Here is a 21356-nt window from a genome sequence, read left to right on the forward strand (position 1 = left end):
TCAAATCCAAGATTGCATGTTGCATCTATGTTGGTCATTTTTTCTGGCTCTTTTTTTTTTTGGCAGGCAGAGTGGACAGTGAGAGAGAGACAGAGAGAAAGGTCTTCCTTTGCCATTGGTTTACTCTACAATGGCTGCCGCAGTTGGCGCGCTGCGACCGGCGCACTGCGCTGATCCGATGGCAGGAGCCAGGTGCTTCTCCTGGTCTCCCACGGGGTGCAGGGCCCAAGCACTTGGGCCATCCTCCACTGCACTCCCTGGCCACAGCAGAGAGCTGGCCTGGAAGAGGGGCAACCGGGACAGAATCCGGTGCCCCGACCGGGACTAGAACCCGGTGTGCCGGCGCCCCAAGGCGGAGGATTAGCCTAGTGAGCCGCGGCGCCAGCTTTTTTCTGGCTCTTTGACTTAATACCTGTGTGTGCCCTTTGCTGCTTCTGCAACATTTTAGCTTCATAACCTGGGTGGGTTGCCTGACGCTGCATGTGTCAGTCTTGCTGTTGGCTGAGAGAGGAAAGCAAACGTGTCCATAGCTGTGGGAGCGAGTGGTGATGAATGTGACGGTCTGAGCACAGTGCCTGGGCGTCAGTGAGATCCTTATGTGTTCTGACAGCGAATCCAGGTGCTACGCACTGAAGTAGCTTTGCACTCTTATGTCTTTGCTCTTTGATGTCGTTTAACATTGATAGCTTGCATTTTAATCAATTTGGAAGGAGTTTTCCATGGGTAGTGTGAGGTAGACAATGAGTCCCTTGCCTTGCTAGCCTTGCCTAGCTGGGTTTTCAGCTCTGTGTGTTTACACCCACCCTTCCCCAGTCTTTATATATCATATACTAAGTTCCCGTTTGCACATTATTTACTGGTGGGTACAGGTTTTTTGTTTTTTTTAAGTTGTTTTATTTACTTGGAAGACAGAAATCTCCCATCCACTGATTCACTCTGCAAACACCCACAACAGCCAGGGCTGGTCCAGGCTGAGCCAGGAACCTGGAACTCAAACCAGACCTGAGTGGCAGGGACCCAAGGACTCGAGTCATCCTCCGATGCCTCCCAGGGTGAACATTAGCAGGAAGCTGGAATCAGGAGTGGAGCCAGGGGCTCCAAAGCAGGCACTTGGATGTAGGATGTGGGTGTCCCAAGTGATGTCCTAACTACTGTGCCAAACGCCTGCCCCTCGGGGTGCAGTTTGTTGGCTGATCTGTTTCTCTCCACTGTGCTGGTTCAGCAGGTTGGTTTGACTGTAACCATGGGATATTCTTTGCTAAATGCAGGGCCTGTTCCCTGCGTGCAGATGCCACTGGAAAGGAACCCCCCTGCCCCCGGCCGCCACCATGTGCAGCAGCGTCAGCCCCCACTCTGAGCTTTTCACTTCTTTCTCCCTGACCCCTAGTGCTCAGAACCTCGCTGTCTCTCCCACCCTCCACAAAGTCTGCTTGCTCAACATTGACCATCTTGCAGGGCAGACGTCAGTGAGCGCATGCGTATCTCCATTGTTGGCAGACCTTAAAGTGTGCTATGGGGGAAGAGAACAGAGGGAGCATCTGCACTCACGGGGTTACTAAATCTTCGCTCTGTGGTCTGTTTATTTCCGGTTTTAAAAGTAAGGCCCGAACCCTCCCTCGTGAGCTCCATGTTCATTGCTCTCATGTGTATATATACATATTTAAAGATTTTATGTTATTTATTTGAAAGACAGTTACAGAGAGAGGTAGAGACATGGCAGCAGCGGCACTGGGTGGGTGGGGGGGGGTGTCTTCTGTCCACTGGTTCACTCCTCAAGTGGCTGCAACAGCCCAAGCTGACCGATCCAAAGCCAGGAGCCATGAACTTCTGCGTCTCCCACATGGGTGCAGGGGCCCAAGGGTTTGGATTATCCTCTCTTGCTTTCCCAGGCACATTAACAGGGAGCTGGAATGGAAGTGGAGCAGCTGGGACTCCAACTGGCGTCCATATGGGATGCCAGTGCTGCAGACCAGAGCTTTAACCCACTGTGCCACAGCACTGGCCCCTCCCATGTATGAACGTGTCCCTCTCTTCCTGCCTCTTTCTGTCGGATGCCTTTTCAAATCAAATACCACCTTTATCCCCTGGAGGACTCCCATGTTAACAAGGCTCAGAGCTGTGAGCCTGCTTGCTTTAGGATCATGTATGGGATTTTGGGCACATGGGCCGAGGAAAAGGGTGTGGGGAGGGGGCTTCTCCATTCTAGAACCATCTTATCCAGACCAGGACAGGTTCAGGGAAGTCTGTGTCTGCACAGTGGCTCAGAGAAGGCAAAGGGGAGGCAGGAGGTGACACCTGGTGCCAAGAAAAGCCAGAGACGGGAGGAACTTTGGAACAGGGAGGGGGAGCCCCCGTGAGGAGGCACACGTGCTGATGGATGGCAGCAGCATGGAGTCGAGGTCCCTGGGAGTCAGGAGCCCCGTGTGCATGGTGGGAGGGGCTTGGCATGATGACTGGCAGTTCCCACTGCATTCTGCCCTGGGGTGTCAGGAAAGCCCATGGCCGGGACCCCTGTCACTCCGCCTGCAAGGGGCTGTCCTGTCTCCAGCCTGACTGGGCTCTGCAAGGGGTTTCTGTGGACTCTGCCCAACCCCTCCCCTCACTCGCTTTCCTGCACACAGGTCACCCTGTGCACCTGCCGCTTTTTCCGTGTTCTCAGAGCCACGTCTTCATTTCCGTCTCTACCACCCTGCAGATGAGACCACACCAGACCATCGTCCTCTGACCCTTTCCCAGTGGGGCCAGCTCTGCCTTGGGTGCCTGCTCCAAGGAGGGCCATCCTAGCCAGAGCTCTGGCCCGTGTCCAGAGAGGAGATGGGTCTCTTCTTTGGCCTGCCAGCCACGCTCTGCCGCTGTTTCCACGCTTGGGCTCCCTGCGCTCCGTCACTTGGGCTGCTCACTTGCTTCTCTCCCGGCTCCTGCGCGTGCCTCCCTCCTCTCAGCTGCTCCTTGACCCCACTCCGTGCTCCCCCTCCTGTGTGGGATGTGCTTTGTTATGGGTCCCATGCGGGGAGCGCTTGGGATGGCTTTTGGCCACAGGGCGTTGAGTTAAGGTGACAAAGCTAAGTGGCCTCACAGGAGCTTGGAGCTGTTCTCAGATTACTAAGGAGGGCGAGGTTGCACTGGGACACACATGAAGCCTTGGCACCCTGAGTGCAGGCTTGCCAGGTGGGCCCACCCAGCCAGGGGCCAGGCTCCCCCCCCCCCACGAGTCATCATTCCATGGGATGTCATAGCGCTGTGCACCTGGGGTTGAAGGGTTTGGGACACTTAAAAGGAGAGAATATAAAGTAGAGGGGCTGTTTTTATAGCACTTCGAGTATTACACACATGTGGGTTTCTGCATATATTCTAAAAATGTGTGTGTCTGTGCACAGGTGTGTACACATACATGCCTGTATACCTGTGAACTTTATGTGTATGTGTATTACATAGGAAGATTTTTTCTTGGAATTATTGTAGATTTGACAGCTAGATGCAAGCATAGCACAGAGTGTTCGCTGTCTCCTAGCTTCCCTTAATGGGAACATCTTACATAATCCAGTATGAGATCAGAACAGAGAAATTAACATGAGTGCAGTGCTGTTCCAGCTTCATCCAGATCTCACCAGTGTTTCTGCAAATGCCCTCTTTCTGTTAGAAGATCCAAATTTGCATTTTGTCATGTCTCTTTATTCACTTTATGCCACTGTCTTTTTAAATCTTAGCTTTCACAACTTTGACACTTTTTAAACTTTTTTTAAAAAAATTTATTTATTTGAAAGGCAAAGCTAGAGAGACTGTTCTTGCATCCACTGGTTCACTCTCCAGAATGGCTGCAACAGCTGGGGCAGGGCCAGGGTGAAGAAGCCAGGAGCCAGGAGCTTCATCAGGGTCTCCCGCATGGGTAGCAAGGGCCCACGCGCTTGGGCTGTCTTCCACTGCTTTCCCAGGTGTATTAGCAGGGAGCTGGATCACAAGTGGAGCAGCTGGGACTCGATCCGGCCCTCACAAGGGATGCTAGCGACACAGGCAGTGGTTGAACCCACTGCAATGCCAGCCCCGCCCTTGATTGACACTTTCGACAAGTGCTGGTCACTGGCTTTGTGGAAAGCGCTTTAGTTTAGTTAGTTTAGTTTGCCAGGCGTTCCCTTGTCATTGCTTTGACGTTGTGCCTGTGGGAGAGCACCTTAGAGGGGCTGAATCCTCAGAACGTCGTGCTAGGCAGTGCATGATGTTGATCTCTTTTGTCACGGGAGATCCTGACCAGGACCACCTGGCTGAAGGGGTGCTGATGAGCTTCTCATATCTTGGAGGAGACACCTTGAGACTGCATTGTCCGAACAGAGGAAGTTTAGTCAGGGCATTGGTTGATAAAAGAGCCTAGAAGTTAAATGACCCAGAGATTGGCACCTGTGGGAGTCATTGCCCCCTCAAAAGGTGGAGATGGTGTTGCTGGAGCCCAGGGGTCAGGCTCAGGCACAGAAGTTCTAGAGCGGTGCTGTCCAGTGGGAGCCACAGGCCCTGCGTGGCTCTTGAGCCCTTGAGGTGTGGCTTGTCCAAGCAGAGATGTGCTCTAAGTGGCTTTTAGAAACAGTCTGGAAGGAAGAATGTGAAATACCTCATTCGTAGGCTTTTATATGGATTCCCTGTTGAAGTGATAATGTTTGAGAAACATTGGGTTAAGAGAAATTAATTTTGCCTCCTCCTCCTTACAGTCTGGCCCCTTGAAAATGTAACATTATACCTGTGGCTCCCATTTCTTCCAGCCGGCCAGTGCTGCTGCACACCTGTACCCAAGCTCAGTGATTAACGTGATAACACAAGATCTTTCCTGGACAAAGGGCGAGCCCAGCCAGAGTTGTAGAAAACCAGACCTGTGCTGTCCAGCAGGGAGTGTCAGCCACTGAGACAGCCCCCTCTACCTTCTGTCTGTCACACAGAGTGCAGGGTAAGGTCGGTGGCGAGCAGCGTCAGCCTGAGAGGCTAGCATGTAACACAATCGTAAAGACACCCCCATAAAGCTGGTGGTCCCGGACACAGGCAGTGCTCTATCCCTGCTCCTTCATTTCCTGTTTTAGAGCTTATAGACATCTTTCCTCCCAAGCTTGCAGCGTCGCCCGGCACTGCTGTCCCACTTTACAGGGGGAGCAGCAAAGCCCGGGAGATCACAGGGACTGCAGTGGCTCTCCTGCTTAAGGTGCATCACTTGGGGAGCTCGTCAAAATGCAGGTCCCCGGGGCCTCCCTCTGTGGCAGGTTTTGGGCACTGTCAGTGCAGGTGGCTTGCAGACGACACACCAGCCCCCTGAGCTCGCTGGCGTCCAGCCGAGCTGCTGATGGCCAGTCCAGGGCTCTTCCCCAATGTCAGATCCATCATCTTTTGGAGCTGGGTGTGCAGGAAGAGCCACACACCCACACCTCTACTCTGGCCCTGGCGACCTTTGACATGGCAGAGGGTTGGTGTGGCTGAAGCCAGGCCAGGAGGTCGAACATGGTGATGTTAGGTGTCTAAAACTCAGAAGAAGCGGGCATTGTGTCCAGTTGGCTTTGGAATGTCGCTGGATCCTCATTGCTTTGGTGGACAGAGGTGAAGGGAAATGAGCTTGGCTTTCAGCCTACGGCCGTGGTCACTTTGACATGGAGTTTGGAGAGGCCACGGGAACCTGCCGGCGGGAGAGGGTCTGCTGTGGAAAACACTGAGTGGGGGAGTTCATGCTGACGCTGCAGCAGGGGTCAGGAGCAGGTGTGGGGCCGGGCAGGGTGAGCGCGAGCCTGTCTGTCCTGCCTCACTGACCCTCCTCTCTGCCCTGCAGTGGACAGCGGACTGCAGCGAGCAGCTGGACGGCAGCTGTTCCTTCTCCCGAGGGCGAGCCCCACCGCAACAGGTAGGCAACCAGCTCCGTGCTCTGGGCTCGTCGTGTGTCTTGTGTGTCTGGGCTCGTGGACAGGGGGATGGGGAGAGAGTGGCGAGCTGGGAGGGGGTGCATCTGCCTCGCTGGGAAGCCCTCCCCGTCCCCTGTCCACACAGTGGTTCCTAAGACCTCCTTCCAGTAGCAGCATTGTGTATAACAACAAACCTCTGCAAAGAGCCCGGTATCCACCGAGAGAGGCCGGAGACAGGTTTTGTGCTGTGGAATATTACACAGCGCTCAGATCACAGAACCGGGGGCTCATGCATGATGCTGATGGAGCCTACAGACAGTGCTGGGGGCTCTTTGGAGACCACGTCTACTCCAGGTCTGCCGAAGGCCTGGGGCACAGCTCCTGGGGGCCTAGGAGACTGCTATTAGAAAGAATCCTGTTCATCTCCTTCGGCCAACCCACTGTCCTGGGCCCAGGCCTGCACCTGCTGCTTGCCCATGGTGTCCTAAGGGCCCCCCTGGGCTGCTTGCTTGGTCCAGTTTGTCTCTGGCGCCAATGATGGTGCCCTGATGGAGGCTGCTCAGGGACCTCAGTTCTGGATCTTTCTGAGGCCGCTGGGCATTGCCCCTCTGTGGTGTGGGGGCAGCTGCGCACTGTTCAGGACTTACTTTTCCGTGCGCTCTGCGACACGTGTGGTGGCATGTCCTCCCTCCTTGGGGTCAGCTTCCTCGTATGGAAACCAGGAGGATGCTCCGTGGTGTCTGAGGGGCCGTCTGACCACCCCACCCCACCCCCGTGCTGCTCGCAGATGGAGCGGCAGAGGCCCATGGAGGGTCAGGCTGTGACACAGATGGGACTTGGCCCGGGCCTCTTATCTCCCCCTGCAGCACTGTCTCCTGCCTGCAGCAGGCACCCTCCCTTGGCCCAAGGCCCTGCCAGTCATCCTGGGGTTTTCTGTGTGAAGATCCCCTTAGCTCTTCAGCAGCAAATGTGGACTTGGATGTGGGGGCCACAGCCGCAGAGTGAGGGTTTGGAGGCAGGGTTAGAGCGCTTAGATGGGGGACACACAGGGCTGGTTGAGGAGATGAAAAAATCAGCTATTATTTGGTCAGCAGGGCGCCCCCTGCTGGAATCTTCCAGGGGAGGGTCCTTTTTTTCCTCTCCCTTTTATCACCTTTTCTGGGTTCCTCTCCCTGTCCTTTCCCCCTGGTCCCAACATCCCTGACAGGGTCCCTAGGGACTGAGAAAGGGTCTTCCTCCTCCCTCTTTCCCCTCCTCTATTTCCTGCACCCTGGGAAGGCCTTTCTCAGCCTGTTTCACCCAGCAGAGGAGGGAGTGGGAGCTGGCCAGGAGATGCAGGCCAGTGGTGTGGGGCTGGGGCTTGTGGGATGGGCCCTTCCCTGCCCCAGGTGCCCTGGCACAGCAGGGACCAGCTCACCCCAATCCCACCTTCAGGAATCAAGTCAGCAGTTGGCTTAGGGCAAGCAGAGTTCAGCCAGCGACATGGACATGAAAGGGCCCTGAATGATGGAATCGTACAATGCTCCTAGTAGGTCCTTTCTTGGCAGATGGCATTGACACATAGTAGATTCACTTTAGAGTTTGACCTTAGGCAGGTGGAAGCGCGGGTCTCTGCATATAAACCCGCCCACGGCCCTGACCTGCCCAGAGACCAGGCTCCTTGGGTAGGGCTTCCTGCAGACCATGGCGTCCCTGACATTCCCACCAGACCCTGACCCATGGCATCCATGTGACCACACAGAGGGAGAAGGTGGAAGGGGGCCGGGTCACGGAGGGCCACCGGCTGTGCAGCCTTGTGTACGTGGTGTCTTGTTGGTCTGGTGCACGCCCTGGGGTGTTCACGTTGGGAAAGTGTGGAAAGGGCCGCATTGGGGGGCTGGATTGCCTGAGCGTGGCTGTGCTGTGTGACATCAGGGGGACCTCCTGAGGCCGGAGTGTGCACAGCTCCCACAAGCAGGACTTCCGGCGAGTCATCCACCAGCCCCAGTGCTCGGCCCTGGGAGGGCCTGGAGCCACAGCCCCGCTGTCAAGGGCCTTGCCGCTTAGTCAGAGGGACAAAACTCAGGTGAAAGCAGTGCCCAGGACAGGAGGGGCAGCATCCGGCCAAGGGTGTGTGGTCCGGGCTGGCAGGGCGGCTCTGCGGTGTGGGGACGTGCCTGCCTTCTCCCTGCTCTGCCCTCCCTAGAGTCCACGTGGCCCGAGATGGCCCTTGTCCCCTTGTCTCCGAGGGTCATGAGGCAGCCGTCTCCTGATGTCCTCTGGGGGAGGAGTCTAAGCGGGTCAGCATCCCTGCATGACCACGCCGCAGGGGAAGTCCCGCGTGGCTGGCCAAGGAAGCTGCCCTGCCCGCACCTGGGGGTGGCTGGCTGCTCCGGTGGCTCCTCTGACAGCCCCACCTTGGCCGCGTGTGCCCGAGGTGGAGGTGTGCAGGAAGGTGCCCAGCCCTGCAGTCTGCCCAGGAATCTCTGTGGCGCATCACTCACTGGCCCTTGAACAGGGGCCCAGGGGAGGCATCGCTGGGGGATTGGTCAGACCCTGGGGTCATTTCTGACCCCACCACAGACTTCTGTCCCGCTTCTGTTATCTCAAGGTCTAAAGGATGCTGGTCTTCCATGCCCCCACTCAGAGACCCAGAATGAGGGCCAGCGAGGGCAGGTTGAGTCCCCGGCCCAGAGAGGTCAGTGTGAAAATTGGGCTGCACCTGGTGCAGAGGGGCCGGCCAGCTGCCAGCGGGTGGGGCTCCCCTGGATCTTGGCCCCCGATGTCCTCTTTCCAGAACCTCTTCCGCTCCCTTGTTTGGTTAAGATGTCGGAATGGCTCCAGCTTTTCCTTGTCGTAGAGGAAGTGTGTGGAGTGGCTGAGAGGAGAGTACCCCAGATGACAGAGTCCAACAGCAGGACCTGTAGGACACCGCTCGAGGTGCTGGCGGGGGATGCAGGTCTCAAGGACGTAAGGAAGGTCGGATGGGACCAGGAGCCAGCAGCTCTTCTTCACTTGCATAGAAGTCCCAAGGAAAGGACACGAATGTGTCCGACAGCAGGCGAGCCTCTGGGTAGACCTTGAGAAGGACTTCCCGGCTGCAGGGCATGTTGGCCCGCAGTGTTGGCTGTCAAGTGAGGTGATGAAATCATTGCTGAGCATGCCTTTCACACAAGGTCCCCTGGGACACACGGGGGGAGTGTCAGAAATGACGGCTGGGTGTCTTGGTGGGTGGCCCATGATTGCATGTTTCCTGGAGTCATGAGTGTCGGGTATGTCCCCATCCCATCCTGATGTCCCCCTAGCAAATGAAAAATCAGGAGGGCGGGAGGGAGGCTCGGCCCAGGGGCCCAGAGACCCGGATGTTAACCAGGACCTGACCCTGCTTCCAAGAGTGTCTGCAGAAGGAGGCGTTGGGCCACACAGGCCTCTCTGAGCCTTTCTCGGGCTCTCTGTCTGCATTCTGTCTCCATGTAGTGCCCAGCTCAATCCAAACCACTGCCAAAACTGCCCAGGTCTGGATGGTCCTCATTTCTCCCTTCTTCCCCACGCCCTGAGATCTGTGGCGCCCTGCAGGCCGCCCTGATGCTGCTGGTGTTGACCCTGACCCAGGCTGGCCATGGTAGGCAGAGGACAAGAGCCTAAGGTCGCCTCTGGCCCCAGCCACCTTCTGCCCTGCTGTAATTACAGGGGGGATTCGGTGTTAGTTTAAAATGCTGTTTGCACATGGGATACCCTAGTATAAGGGCCTGGATTAAAAAAAAAAAAAAAAAAAGATTGATTTGAAAGAGTTACAGCAAGAGAGGGAGAGGCAGAGACAGGAGAGAGATCTTCCATCCGCTGGTTTACTCCCCAAATGGCCACAACAACCAGGGCTGGGCCTGGAGCCAGGAGCTTCTTCCAGTTCTCCCACATGGGTGCAGGGGCCTAAGCACTTGGGTCATCCTCTGCTGCTTTTCCAGGCCATTAGCAAGGAGCTGGGTGGGAAGTGGAGCAGCCAGGACCCGAACTGGTGCCCATATGGGATGCCCGCTGCAGATGGTGGCTTTACCTTCTGTGCCACAGCACCGGCCCCAAATGCCTGGGTTTTTAAAAAAAAAAATTTTTTTTTTTAATTAATTCTAGAGGCAGAAGGAGGGAGGGAAAGAAGGGCGGGGCAGGAGGTGAGGAGGAAGAGATAAGAGAGAAAACATGCTCCCGTCCTCTGGTTTACTCTCTAAACGTCCAGGATGGCCCAGGCTGGGCTGGGCCTGGAGTCAGGAGCTGGGAACTCAGTGCAGGTTCCCCGTGTGTATGACCGGGACCCAGCTACTTCAGCCGTCCCCTGCTGCCTCCCAGGGTCTGCAGTGGGAGGAAGCTGGAATCAGGAACCGGAACCAGGAGCCAAACCTAGACACTTTAAGTCATAATAGTAATAATAACAGCCATAAAAACAATCACTGGTAATGGGTTGCAGACATCTTCAGCCCTAGACCAAACGTCCGCCCAGTGCCTGCGTCCTTACGCGTCTCCGTGTCCTGTGAGGAATGTCCCACGTGTGTGCCTGGTGTTGCTCCCCATGTGGTTTGCGTTTGTTGAGCGCCTGCAGAAGCTCAGCAGACACGTATGGACTGGAGCCTTCGGGGTGACTGGCTGATGGCAGCGCAGACGCCGTCACACAGAGCAAGGAGGAGTCCCCCAGAGAGGCGTCTGCCCGACCACCGAGGCAGCGGACATTCCAGGGTGCTCTTGGTCTGTGCCAGGGAGGACACGGGACTGATCCTTGCTTTTGGGAATGGGATGGAAGGGAAGAAAGAAGAAGGGATGTGAGCCCAGCTGGGAGCTGGGCATACCCTTGGGGTGTTATGGCAACAGGAGAGAGCCCAGTGCTGTTGCGGGTGGTGGGGGTGAGAGCAGTGACCCTGGTGGGGTCGCGTGCCGGGCTGCCCATCTGTGGACGCTGCACATCCTGTGTTTTTCTCTGGCTTTCTGTCGAGTACGTCAGCCCCTGCGTCGTTGGGGCGGCCTGGGTCCCGCTGCAGTAACCAGCAACCCCGCGTCTCGGCCACCTTCAGCAGCGCGCTCCGCTGGGCTCGGGCGCAGCTCACCAGAGGAGCTGACCCAGGGAGAAGGGCCTGGAGGATCCCGTGCTGGGAGTTAGGGCTGCAGCCTTGAGGCTGCTTCGGTCACTGCCCCTGGGAGCTTGTCACCCAGAGCTCATCTCAGGGCCTCCTCCAGCCACTGCACACCGAGAGGCGCAGTTCTAGTTGGGATCTGGGACAGAGGAGGCGGGACTCTGCGGCGCCCTGCTGGAGTCACCGCCCCTGGCCCAGGGTGCCCTCTGCCTTGCCCCATCTCCATCACCGCCTCAAACCCAGGGCTAAGCAGTGCCCCTGGGGACTCACAAGACATCAGGGGCTGTCAGATGGCAAGCCGCTCAAGGTCACCTCTGCTCTGACTGCCGCCGCGGTGCAGCCCCCACCCCCATGTGGCTGCGGAGCTGCTGGGTGTCTTCCTCTCACAGGTTCTTTCTTTGGCTCAGTCCCAAGCCACCCTGTCCAGGTGGCTGCAGCTGGTGGCTTCGGTTTGGCACTCCTTTGCCCCTGGCTACTACTAAATAGCCAGTGTATTGTGGCACATCTTCTTTTCACTAAACGTCTCCATTCCTGCGTGTGGAGTTCATAGTGAACTCCTTTATTTGTTCTTTTACCCTTGGATCCAATCAGCAAGTCATCACTGAGGGCAGTCCGTGAACCAGGCGTGGCGCAGGGACCTGGGAGTGGGGACGGTGAGGGAGACGGGCATGGAGGTCAGACAGAGGATGAGGGGCACAGGAGCCACAGTGCTGAGTCTGGGCTGTGACACTGTGGTCCTTAGGCCCTGGGTCTCCTTCCTGGGAGCAGTGGGGATGTGTGCTAATTCTGCCCAGTCTGCCTCCTAGAGCCGAAGGCAGTACAACCTCTGCTGCTGCCAAACACAAGTCTCTGTTTTCCAAAAACGCCATCTGCCCCTGCCCTTGGGGTGCCTTCTAGCTGCGGCTAACTCGGAAGAGCGGAAACGGCACTTGCTAAGCGATATTGATGACTGGCTTTTATAGAGAGAATAGTCAGCAACCACTCACTTGTTCGGCCAGGTATCGGGTGGCTGCTGTGTACAGTAGGAGCTATGTGTCCTGGTCTCTGCCCTCAGAGACCCTAGAAGCTGCAGAAGGGACTAGGAGGAGACTTCAATAAGTCCACGGAAAATGCACATCATGGAAAGACTCTGTGGATTTCTGAAAGATTTTTTACAATGAAATAAACTTGTCTTTTAATTCCAAATGTCCATGAACTTTTTGAAGTGCCCTCATATGTCCCAGACTTGATGTTGAAGGTGTCAGTGACCCAGAAATGCCAACGGACACAGGCAAATGAAAGTCCCCATAAAAACCCACTGCCCCTACAGAAACCTAGCAGGGCAGGAAGCTTTGAGACAATGACTGTCCTTCTCCAGCCCACGCCATGGGAGAACACACGGCCCCAACCTCACCCATTCCAGCCAATTCTACCCCTCCTGAGTGTAGGGCACCCAGCCCCTGACCTGGGTGGACTCAGAAGACCGAACAGGCTGCAGCTGTCACCCTGCCAGCTGGTGAAGGCTCCCTGTCCCTGCCCATGGTGTCACTGGAGGCCCTGCAGGAAGCTGGTCTTGCACTCCAACTTGGTGGGAGTGTGGTGCCCCTCTCCTCCACACTGGGGTGGTGCCAAGAGGCCCAGGAGCGAGTGAGGCTTTTGCCACTGCCCAGTGATCATGAGGCCAGCCCCAAGGGTGGCTCGGTGGGGTCTACGTGGGAACCTGGAACTCCCACCCCCACCCAGCGGTAACAGCAAGCACCCCCTGGGCATCAGGTTGAGTAGGGAACCAGCTCTCTACCGCCACCTGGGAGGTTCGTGAGGCTGTGCCCGTCCCCTTCCCCTGCCAGAGTGGTCAGTTAAGACAGAAGATGCCATAAGAATCAGTCTTTTAATAGGAAAATGTTCAGGTTTCAGTTGACAACATTTGTCATGCCAAGAATCAGACTTCAAATTGAATGAAAAAGACAGTCAATAGATGTGAACACTGAGATGCTAAATTAAATTTCACCCAAATCAGACTTCTGCTCTAGGAAAGACCACACTAAAAGGATGGAGAGACAAGTTGCAGAGAGGGAGAGAATATTTGTAAAACACGTCTGACAACGCACAGGTATCTAGGATATCAAAAAGAACTCTCAAAATCCATCACTGAGAAGCAATCCAATCAGAAAATGGGCAGAACACAGGAGACATTTTTCCCCACTGAGCACACAAAAATGTCCAGGGGCAGCAGGTTAACCCACTGCTTGGGACAGCAGCATCCCATACTGAGTACTGGTTCGAGTCCTGGCAGCTCCTTTCCGCTCCAGCTTCCTGCTAATGTGCGTGGCAGGCAGTGGAGGATGGCCCCGGCACTTGGGTCCCAGCTGACAGTGTGGGAAACTTGGATGGAGTTCCCAGCTCGTGACTTAAGCCTGACCCCGCCCTGGTTGTTGCAGCCATTTGAGGAGTGAACCAGAGGATGGAAGATGCCTCCCCCACCTCCACATTGATCTGCCTTTTGAATAAATAAATGAGTCTTTGGCCGGCGCCGTGGCTCACTAGGCTAATCCTCCGCCTGTGGCGCCAGCACACAGGGTTCTAGTCCCACTCAGGGCGCCGGATTCTGTCCCGGTTGCTCCTCTTCCAGGCCAGCTCTCTGCTGTGGCCCGGGAGTGCAGTGGAGGATGGCCCAAGTCCTTGGGCCCTGCACCCCATGGGAGACCAGGAGGAAGCACCTGGCTCCTGGCTTTGGATCAGCGCGGTGCGCCGGCTGCAGCACGCCGGCAGCGGCGGCCATTGGAGGGTGAACCAACGGCAAAGGAAGACCTTTCTCTCTGTCTCTCTCTCTCACTGTCCATTCTGCCTGTCAAAAAAAAATTTAAATAAATAAGTCTTTAAAAATATACATCTAATATCGTCAGCCATTAGAGAAAAGCACACTAAAGCCACAGTGAGATATCACAATGCTCCATCAGAATGGTGAATTAAAAACAAAAAGGCTGATATGGATGCTGGTGAGTGCAGAGAAGCTGGACGGCTCATACAGCGCTAGTGGGGATAGAAAATGGCAAAGCTATTCTGGAAGACAGTTTAGCAGTTTCTTTAAAAAAAAAAAAATACAAACCCAAGCCTGTGTGGGCCATGTGATCTAGCATTGCGCTCCTGGGTGTTTATCTCCGAGAACTGAAAACTTATGTTCACACAGACATTTGTGCTCAAATGTTTATAGCAGCTTTATGTGCAATAGCCCCAAACCAGAAACAACCCACGTGTTCTTCAGCAGGTGAAGGCGGCAACAAAGTGCGGTACTCAGCACTGGAAAGGAAGGAGCCGTGGCAAGGCAGCCACCTGGCGACTCTCCAAACAGTTGGGCTGAGTGACAGAAAGCCAGCCTTCAAAGGTTGCCTGCCCCATGCTTCCCTTATATCGCATTCTTCAAAAAAAAAAAAAAAAAGATTTATTTTATTTATTTGAAAGACAGAGTTACAGAGAGAGGTAGAGCCAGAGAGAGAGGTCTTCCATCCACTGGTTCACTCCCCCAGATGGCTGCAATGGCTGGAGCTGCACTGATTCGAAGCCAAGAGCCAGGAGCTTCTTCCGGGTCTCCCACTTGGGTGCAGGGGCCCAAGGACTTGGGCCATCTTCTACTGCTATCCCAGGCCACAGCAGAGAGCTGGATCAGAAGAGGAGCAGCCGGGACTAGAACCAGCAGCCACATGGGATGCTGGCACTGCAGACCAGGGCTTTAACCCACTGCACCACAACACCGGCCCCTATTTTGCATTCTTGAAAGGACAAAATTATAGATGTGGGGAGAGGCTAGGGGTTGTCAGGAAAGAGGTGGGGCGGGAAGGGACTGCACGTGGCTATAAAAGAGCAACAGGAGGGGCCCTGTGGTGATGGACGCGGTCTGGGCCCTGACTGTCAGTGTCCACATCCCGCATGTGGCATGGAGCTCTTACAGGTTCTTCCATCGAGGCAAGCTGGGTAACTGTAAGTGGGGTCTCCCTCCCTCCCTCCCTCCCTCCCTCTCCTCCTCCCCCTCCTCCTCCTCCTCCTCCTCCTCCTCCTCCTCCTTCTTCTTCTTCTTCTCTTTCTCTCTCTCTCTCTCTCTCTCTCTCTCTCTCTCTCTCTCTCTCTTAATTTCAGAGGCAGGCAGACAGACGGAGCTCCCACCTGCTGGTTCACTGCCTATCTACCCGCAGTGGCCGCTGGGGCTAGATCAGAATGAAGTCGGCAGCCAGGGCCTCAATCCAGCTTTCCCATGTGGGTGGTAGGATCCCAGTTGCTTGAGTCGTCACGGCTGCCTCCCAGGGTCTGCATTAGCAGGACGTTGGAATCAGGAGCTGGAGGCAGGTACCTGTGAGTCTACAGTCATCTGAAATTAGCTTAATTTTCAGAAAGCATAGAACCTTTTGTTTCTTCAGAATCTTCCATGGAAATTCCTTGCAGAAACCAGGAAGGAGTAGGGGTAGACATGCTTGGGGAGGCAAGAACAGGAGCCCCATTTGCTTTCTGCTGTGCCCAGCCACCCTATGGCTCTGATACATCTCTGCAGGCCTCCCGGGTCACCTCCAGACCAGATGACCCTCTCCCACCCCGGCCCTTTCCTGTGCCGCCGTCCTGTAGTTCTGAGGCTGGTACTGGCAGGAAGGGACAAATCCCCTAGGCTGTGGAGTTCAAAGAAGGCTTCCTGGTGAGGGAGCCTCGGGAAAAGGGATGCTGGGATGGGGAGTGTGGATTTTCCCCATCTGCTGGCCTTTCTCTAGTGGGGAGCTGGAACAATTGAGTGGCCTCAATTGTTGTAGCAAATGGCCATTGTTGTAGCAAATGCTGGACAGGCAAGCAGCCAGAAATGGCCTCTGGTGGGGCCCAGTTCATTTTAAATCCAAGTCACAACCGTGGTTAGTGGAGAGAGTGGGTGGAAGGGTTGGCTTAAGAGAAATAAACTTGGTTGTTGGCTTCATTGTCTCCCACCCTCTGGCCTCAGGAGAGGAGGCACAAGGGAAGAGATAGGATGACAGGCAGACACCAAAGTCCTGGAGTGAAAGGTATGGCCTTCCCCTCTTCTGATCTCAGCCTGGTCTTTGCTAGTCTCTGCTCAGTCATTCCCTTGCCTCAGATGCCCATCTAGTGTAGGGGGTTAAAATGCTGGAATCCATCACGCTCTTTCTTGCCAGTGTGTGGATGCTGTCCTTGGTGCTGAACATGCACACATGCCCACACACACCTGGTATTGTTGGGACAGCTTGGCTTCTTCCTGGACCCTGCCCTGCCCAGCCGTTTCCCCTGTACTTGTCCCTGTAGTTCCTTCAGATGGAGTAAATCCACACCATCCTCAAAGTCTGCTTTGGTTTGGACCTGAGAGGAATCTCAGATCTGGCCTACAGGAAGTGCATCTGGCCCGAGAGATGACCTTGGGGTCCTCTGAACCCTGAACATCTCACGAAATTCCCATGGTGTCTCTCCTGTATCCTGCCTGGCCTCCCTCCACCCTCTGTTCAGGAATCCCTGATCTGTCAAATGCTTCTGGGAGGGGCGGGCATTTGGCACAGAGTAAGATGCCAGTTGAGAATCCTGCATCTAATATCGGGGTGCCTGGGTTTGAGTCCCAGCTCTGCTTCCAATTTCAGTTCCCTGGAATGTGCACCCTAGGAGACAGCAAGTGATGGCTTAGGTAACTGGAGCCCTGTTGTCCATGTGGCAGACCTAGACTGAGTTCGGGGCTCCTGGCTTCAGCCTGACCCAGCCATGGCTTTTGTGGACCTGTGGGGAATGCACTAGCAGATGGAAGATCAATTGATCCATCTCTCTCCCTCCCTCCATCTCTCTCCCTTCTCCTTCTTCCTTCCATCTCTCCCTCTTCCTCTCCCTCTCTCTCTCCCCCACGCACTCCTTCTGCCTTTCAAATAAGTAAGGTTTTTTCCAAAATGCATACATAACACATGGGAAGCACAGGTCCAGGGAGCCAGAGTGCATTGCTGGGTTCCCTAAGGAGCAGATTGTGATCCTTGAATCTGGTTTTCCTGGCTCTCAGTCCAAGCCATAGTCCTGTTTCAAGGGTTTCCCTGCCTGCTGTCTCCCCTGAAGCTAGCAGCTTGGGTGGCAGGTGTGTTGTCATTTGGCACCTGACTGCATGCCAACTTGAATTGTTCTATTTCTGGACTCCTGCACAATGGCAGTGACCATAATTCAGGCCTCTTCTATCCACACAGCACCCAACACTGTCTTAATGTACTTAAGTGGTTGAGTGATATCCCGAGGAAGGAAAAAGAGAATTTTTGCCCATGGTTTATAGGGGAGATGGTCAGCTCCCCTGAGAGCTAACCCCACTTTGATGCTCGCTAATGTCTGAGAGACAATGAAACTGTGAGGGAGAGTGGGGGCCAGAACCAGCCCCTCCACGCGGGGTGCAGGTGCATGCTGGGAGCTGTGGGCTGCAGGGGCCAGGCTTTGAGGAAGCTGCAGAGCGGCAGGGAAAAGTCCTGAGCTCCATCCTAACATGAAGAAAAGCTGGATGAAGGGTGCCACAAGAACATGCGCTTGAGTCCTCTGAGCTCAGAAAGAGCGCCATGGCCCTAGAGGGAAAACAATTCCGTACATCCTGTAGCTCAGCGTGGCCTCCAAGCTCGTCACGGTAACCAACCACCCTGCACGCTTCCAGGGTACAGATGGTGAAACTGAGGCTTCTACAGCAGGGGCTGGAGGGTGGACTTGCAAAGGCAGGGTGTGCCTAGGACCTGGGCCAAACCCTGGCCACCTGCCTCCTTGTCCTTGGCCTGAAGTCACCTCTGAGGTCCTCACTGTGAGCAAGAGGCGAGGGTGATGGAGAGGGAGGCGAGAAGTTCCAGACCTCAGGTGGCCCTCGGTCTGTCCTGGGGTCTGTCTGTAGGTCTCTCACCACCCCTTGCTGCTCCAACTTCCCTGCGTATCAAGAGGGTGTGGGGGAACAGGTGACGTGTTGTGTGTGCATGTGGAAGTGTGGTATGTGTATGAGTGTAGCGTAAACACGTATAGCATGACATGTATATATGCGTGCATGTATATGTGTTTGTGGTATCCGTGTGTGGTGTGTGTCTACGTGTATCTTTAACCTATATGTCTATGGAGTGTATATGTATGTGTTGTGTGTTTATGTGTGTGGTATGTGTCTGTGTATCTTTAATGTGTATATACATGTGTGGCATATACATGTATTGTGAAGTGTGTGTGGTGTGTATGTGTATGTTTGGTGTATATGGTGTGTGTCCATGCACACGATGCACACTTGTATGTATGTGTGATGTGTAATATGTATATACACATGTGTGGTGTATATACAAGTATTGTGTATATAATATATATGTGAATGGGGTGTGTATAAGTGCCTTTCATAAAGTTCATGGAAAATTAAATTGAAAGATAAAGTTTCTTTTGGTGCAAAAACTGCACTTTTTTTGACAGGCATAGTGGACAGTGAGAGAGAGAGAGAGAGAAAGGTCTTCCTTCCGTTGGTCACCCCCCAAATGGCTGCTACGGCCAGCACACCATAAAACTGCATATTACAAGAAAGCTACGCATGGATTTAATTAAAAGAAAGTTTATGCAAAAATTGCAGTTTTCCACAAACTTTTATTTACTTGAAAGGCAGAGAGAGAGAAGGAGAGAGCTCCTATCCACTGGTTCACTCCCCAAATGCCCACAACAGCCAGGGCAGGGCAGGGCCAGGCCTAACTCAGGAGCTAGAAACTCATCTGTCTCCCACCTGCTGGCAGGGACCTCGTACCTGAGCCATCACCTGCTGCCTCCCATGAGGAGCATTAGCAGGAAGCTGGAACAGACAGGGATCAAAATAGACTCTTGGCCAGCGCTGCAGTTCACTAGGCTAATCCTCCGTCTGTGGCGCCAGCAGCCCGGGTTCTAGTCCCGGTAGGGGTGCCGGATTCTGTCCTGGCTGCCCCACTTCCAGTCCAGCTCTCTGCTGTGGCCCGGGAGTGCAGCGGAGGATGGCCCAAGTGCTTGGGCCCTGCACCCACATGGGAGACCAGGAGGAAGCACCTGGCTTCTGGCTTCGGATTGGCGCAGCGCGCCGGCCGTAGCAGCCATTTGGGGGGTGAACCAACAGAAGGAAGACCTTTCTCTGTCTCTCTCACTGTCTAACTCTGCCTGTAAAAAAAAAAACCAGACTCTCCAATGTGGAAGGTCAGTGTTCCAAGTGGCTTCTCAGCCACTGCACCAAATGCCCACGCCATTTGTTCCACAAACTGTTGAAGTACTGTACGTGTGTGTGTGTGTGTGCAGGGTTTGAGACTCGGATGTCCAGGCACTTCGATGGAGCTGTGGGTTTGCGTGGTTCTGAGCCACGCAGCAGGGTTGGAGACCTAGTGTCTGTTGCTCTCAGCTCAGGCTGCTGGCCCTAGGAATGGGCGTGGGAAGCCCTGAGGGCCCTGGTTGGCCTTTTTGGCTGTGAGATGAGCAGTAACTCCCCAATATGGCCTGGCTCGTGGCCACTGCCTGGGCCACCACCCCAGCCTGCTGCTTTTGCTGCTCTGGGCTGGGACTTGAAGGAGGTGGATTTCTGTCCCAGACGCCAGGCTGTTTCTGCAGCCCAGGTGGTAACAGTGTGCGTGCAGTGGCTGCTTTCCCTGCTCGAAGTCACCCTGAGGAAACATCCAAGCCTTTGGTACACACCGCAGTGATGGTGTCAAATCGGTGACAGCAGGCGGCCACCGCCTGTGACCATGAACTGTGCCCATGTAGGTTAGCTTCTGCTGAGGCTTCCCTTCCCACCTGCCAGGGTGCTTGCGTTGCTGGCATACTACACAGAGGCCAAGTGGCTTGCCTGTGGCCTCCCTCTGCATGTCCAGCTCAGAGACTTGAGGCTCCTCGTCCTTGCCAGATGCTGTCACCTCTGCCTGCCTCGTCCTCTGAGGCTGCTGGGCTGCATAGCTCCAGGGTTGCTGTCCGTGTCTTGTTCTTGCCTGGTTCTGTTCTGGATGCCCCTGGGCTGTGCAGAGATGGGTCCCAGCTCCTTGGTGCACAGAGTTCCTCAGCACTGAGGGTTGTCTTGGCGGGGAAACAGAGGCAGCAGGTGGGCCAGTGGAGAAGTAATGAGCCGAAACCACTGAGCCAGCGCAGAGGTGAGCTCTGTCCCAGGAGGCCCACAGGGCAGAGCAAGTCGGAGAGGAGAGGCTCACTGGAGGAGGTTTCTGGCTGGGGTGGCAGAGGATGGCGGTGGCCCGCACAGCACTCTGGGCTGATAGGGATGGAGAGGTAGGAGAGGTCTGGGACAAGGTGTACCAGGAGTGGCCAGGATGTCTCTGAGCGTCCAGCATTTAAATGGATTCAGGTAATTGACACCAGTGTGGGAATGTGTTATACGGAGTTGGGATTTCACAAAGCAACCTGTGTGAAGAGTCCGCGAAGTGTGGAGCCTGAACGTAGGAAGTGCTGTTACTGTTTGACTGCTGTGGCTCTCATCAGAGCCCTGCTGGGCCCTGGGACTTCCCTCCCAGTCAGCTCTCACCTCCAGGCAGAGGTGCCAACAGCTCGGCCTGGCACTGCAGTGCAGGTGCAGAGGAAGGCGGGCTTCGGTGAGAGCATCAACACGGACAGGCAAAAGCAGGGCCCGCTTCCGGCCCATCCGCCAGTGGGACCCTCCCCCGACCCAGAATCGAGGCGTCCATCCTTTGCTCCCCAGAGATCTCCCCGTGGGAAGCTCCCCCTGGGTCTTATCTTTGCTGAGCAAGAGACTCTCACGTGGAAGGCCAGGGTCTGCTCGGCTCAGCGGAGTCACGGCTACAGCTTCCAAACCATGTGCCCGTCAACGAGAGCTGCTGTGGCGCCCAACACTACGTGCCGCAAACCGCGTGGTCATCCCACTGAGGAGGCGTGTGGGAGAGGAGTGGAGTGCACCAAAGAGAAAAAAGTGGAGGGAAACGAAGTTTCAGAAGAAAGCACTGAAAAAGAATGTATTCTTTGATTCCCAGTGTTGGGCCATGTTATTGAAGGGAGATTCCTTATAATCCTGTCGATGTTCAAGCACCAAGTGAGGTTCCCCCCAGCGCCTGTTTCCTAACACCAGGTAATGAAGTCAGTTCTTTCCAAGGAAAGTAACTAAGACAAGAGACACTCCCTTTTCCATGATTCTGCAGGGGGAAAAAAAAAAAAAAAAGGTGAATTTGTCACTAATTGCAATCTTCAGGGACTAAGCCATGGCGTGTGTGCCATTAGTTGAGAGACTTGACACCGAAATTCAGGAGTCTCCAGCTAGACCCTAATGAGAAGAGAATTCTTAGAGAAAGAAACCCACAGAGATCCGACCGCACTCGCAGAGCGTTCGGAGGAAATCCGGAGGTTTGGGGAGACGGTGATAATGGGGATAAAATCTAATTGTGCCTGCTGTTTCAGATCAGCCAGCCGTTCTCACCCCTAAATGCAGATTAAAGCTGCCTTCCCT

The 21356-nt window shown here is 54.9% G+C and overlaps 1 protein-coding gene across 2 annotated transcripts in view; it reads left to right on the plus strand.

Moving 5' to 3' along the window:
• Window positions 1-21356, plus strand: part of CTIF (cap binding complex dependent translation initiation factor) — a 283841-nt gene that overhangs the window by 82258 nt on the left and 180227 nt on the right. For both annotated transcript variants that reach the window (XM_062201641.1, XM_062201640.1), the window contains one exon: window positions 5795-5866. In XM_062201641.1, coding sequence (XP_062057625.1) covers window positions 5795-5866 — 72 coding nt within the window. The remainder of the gene's footprint in view (window positions 1-5794; window positions 5867-21356) is intronic.

Source organism: Lepus europaeus, chromosome 9 (genome assembly GCF_033115175.1).
Source record: "Lepus europaeus isolate LE1 chromosome 9, mLepTim1.pri, whole genome shotgun sequence".
NCBI lineage: Eukaryota > Metazoa > Chordata > Mammalia > Lagomorpha > Leporidae > Lepus > Lepus europaeus.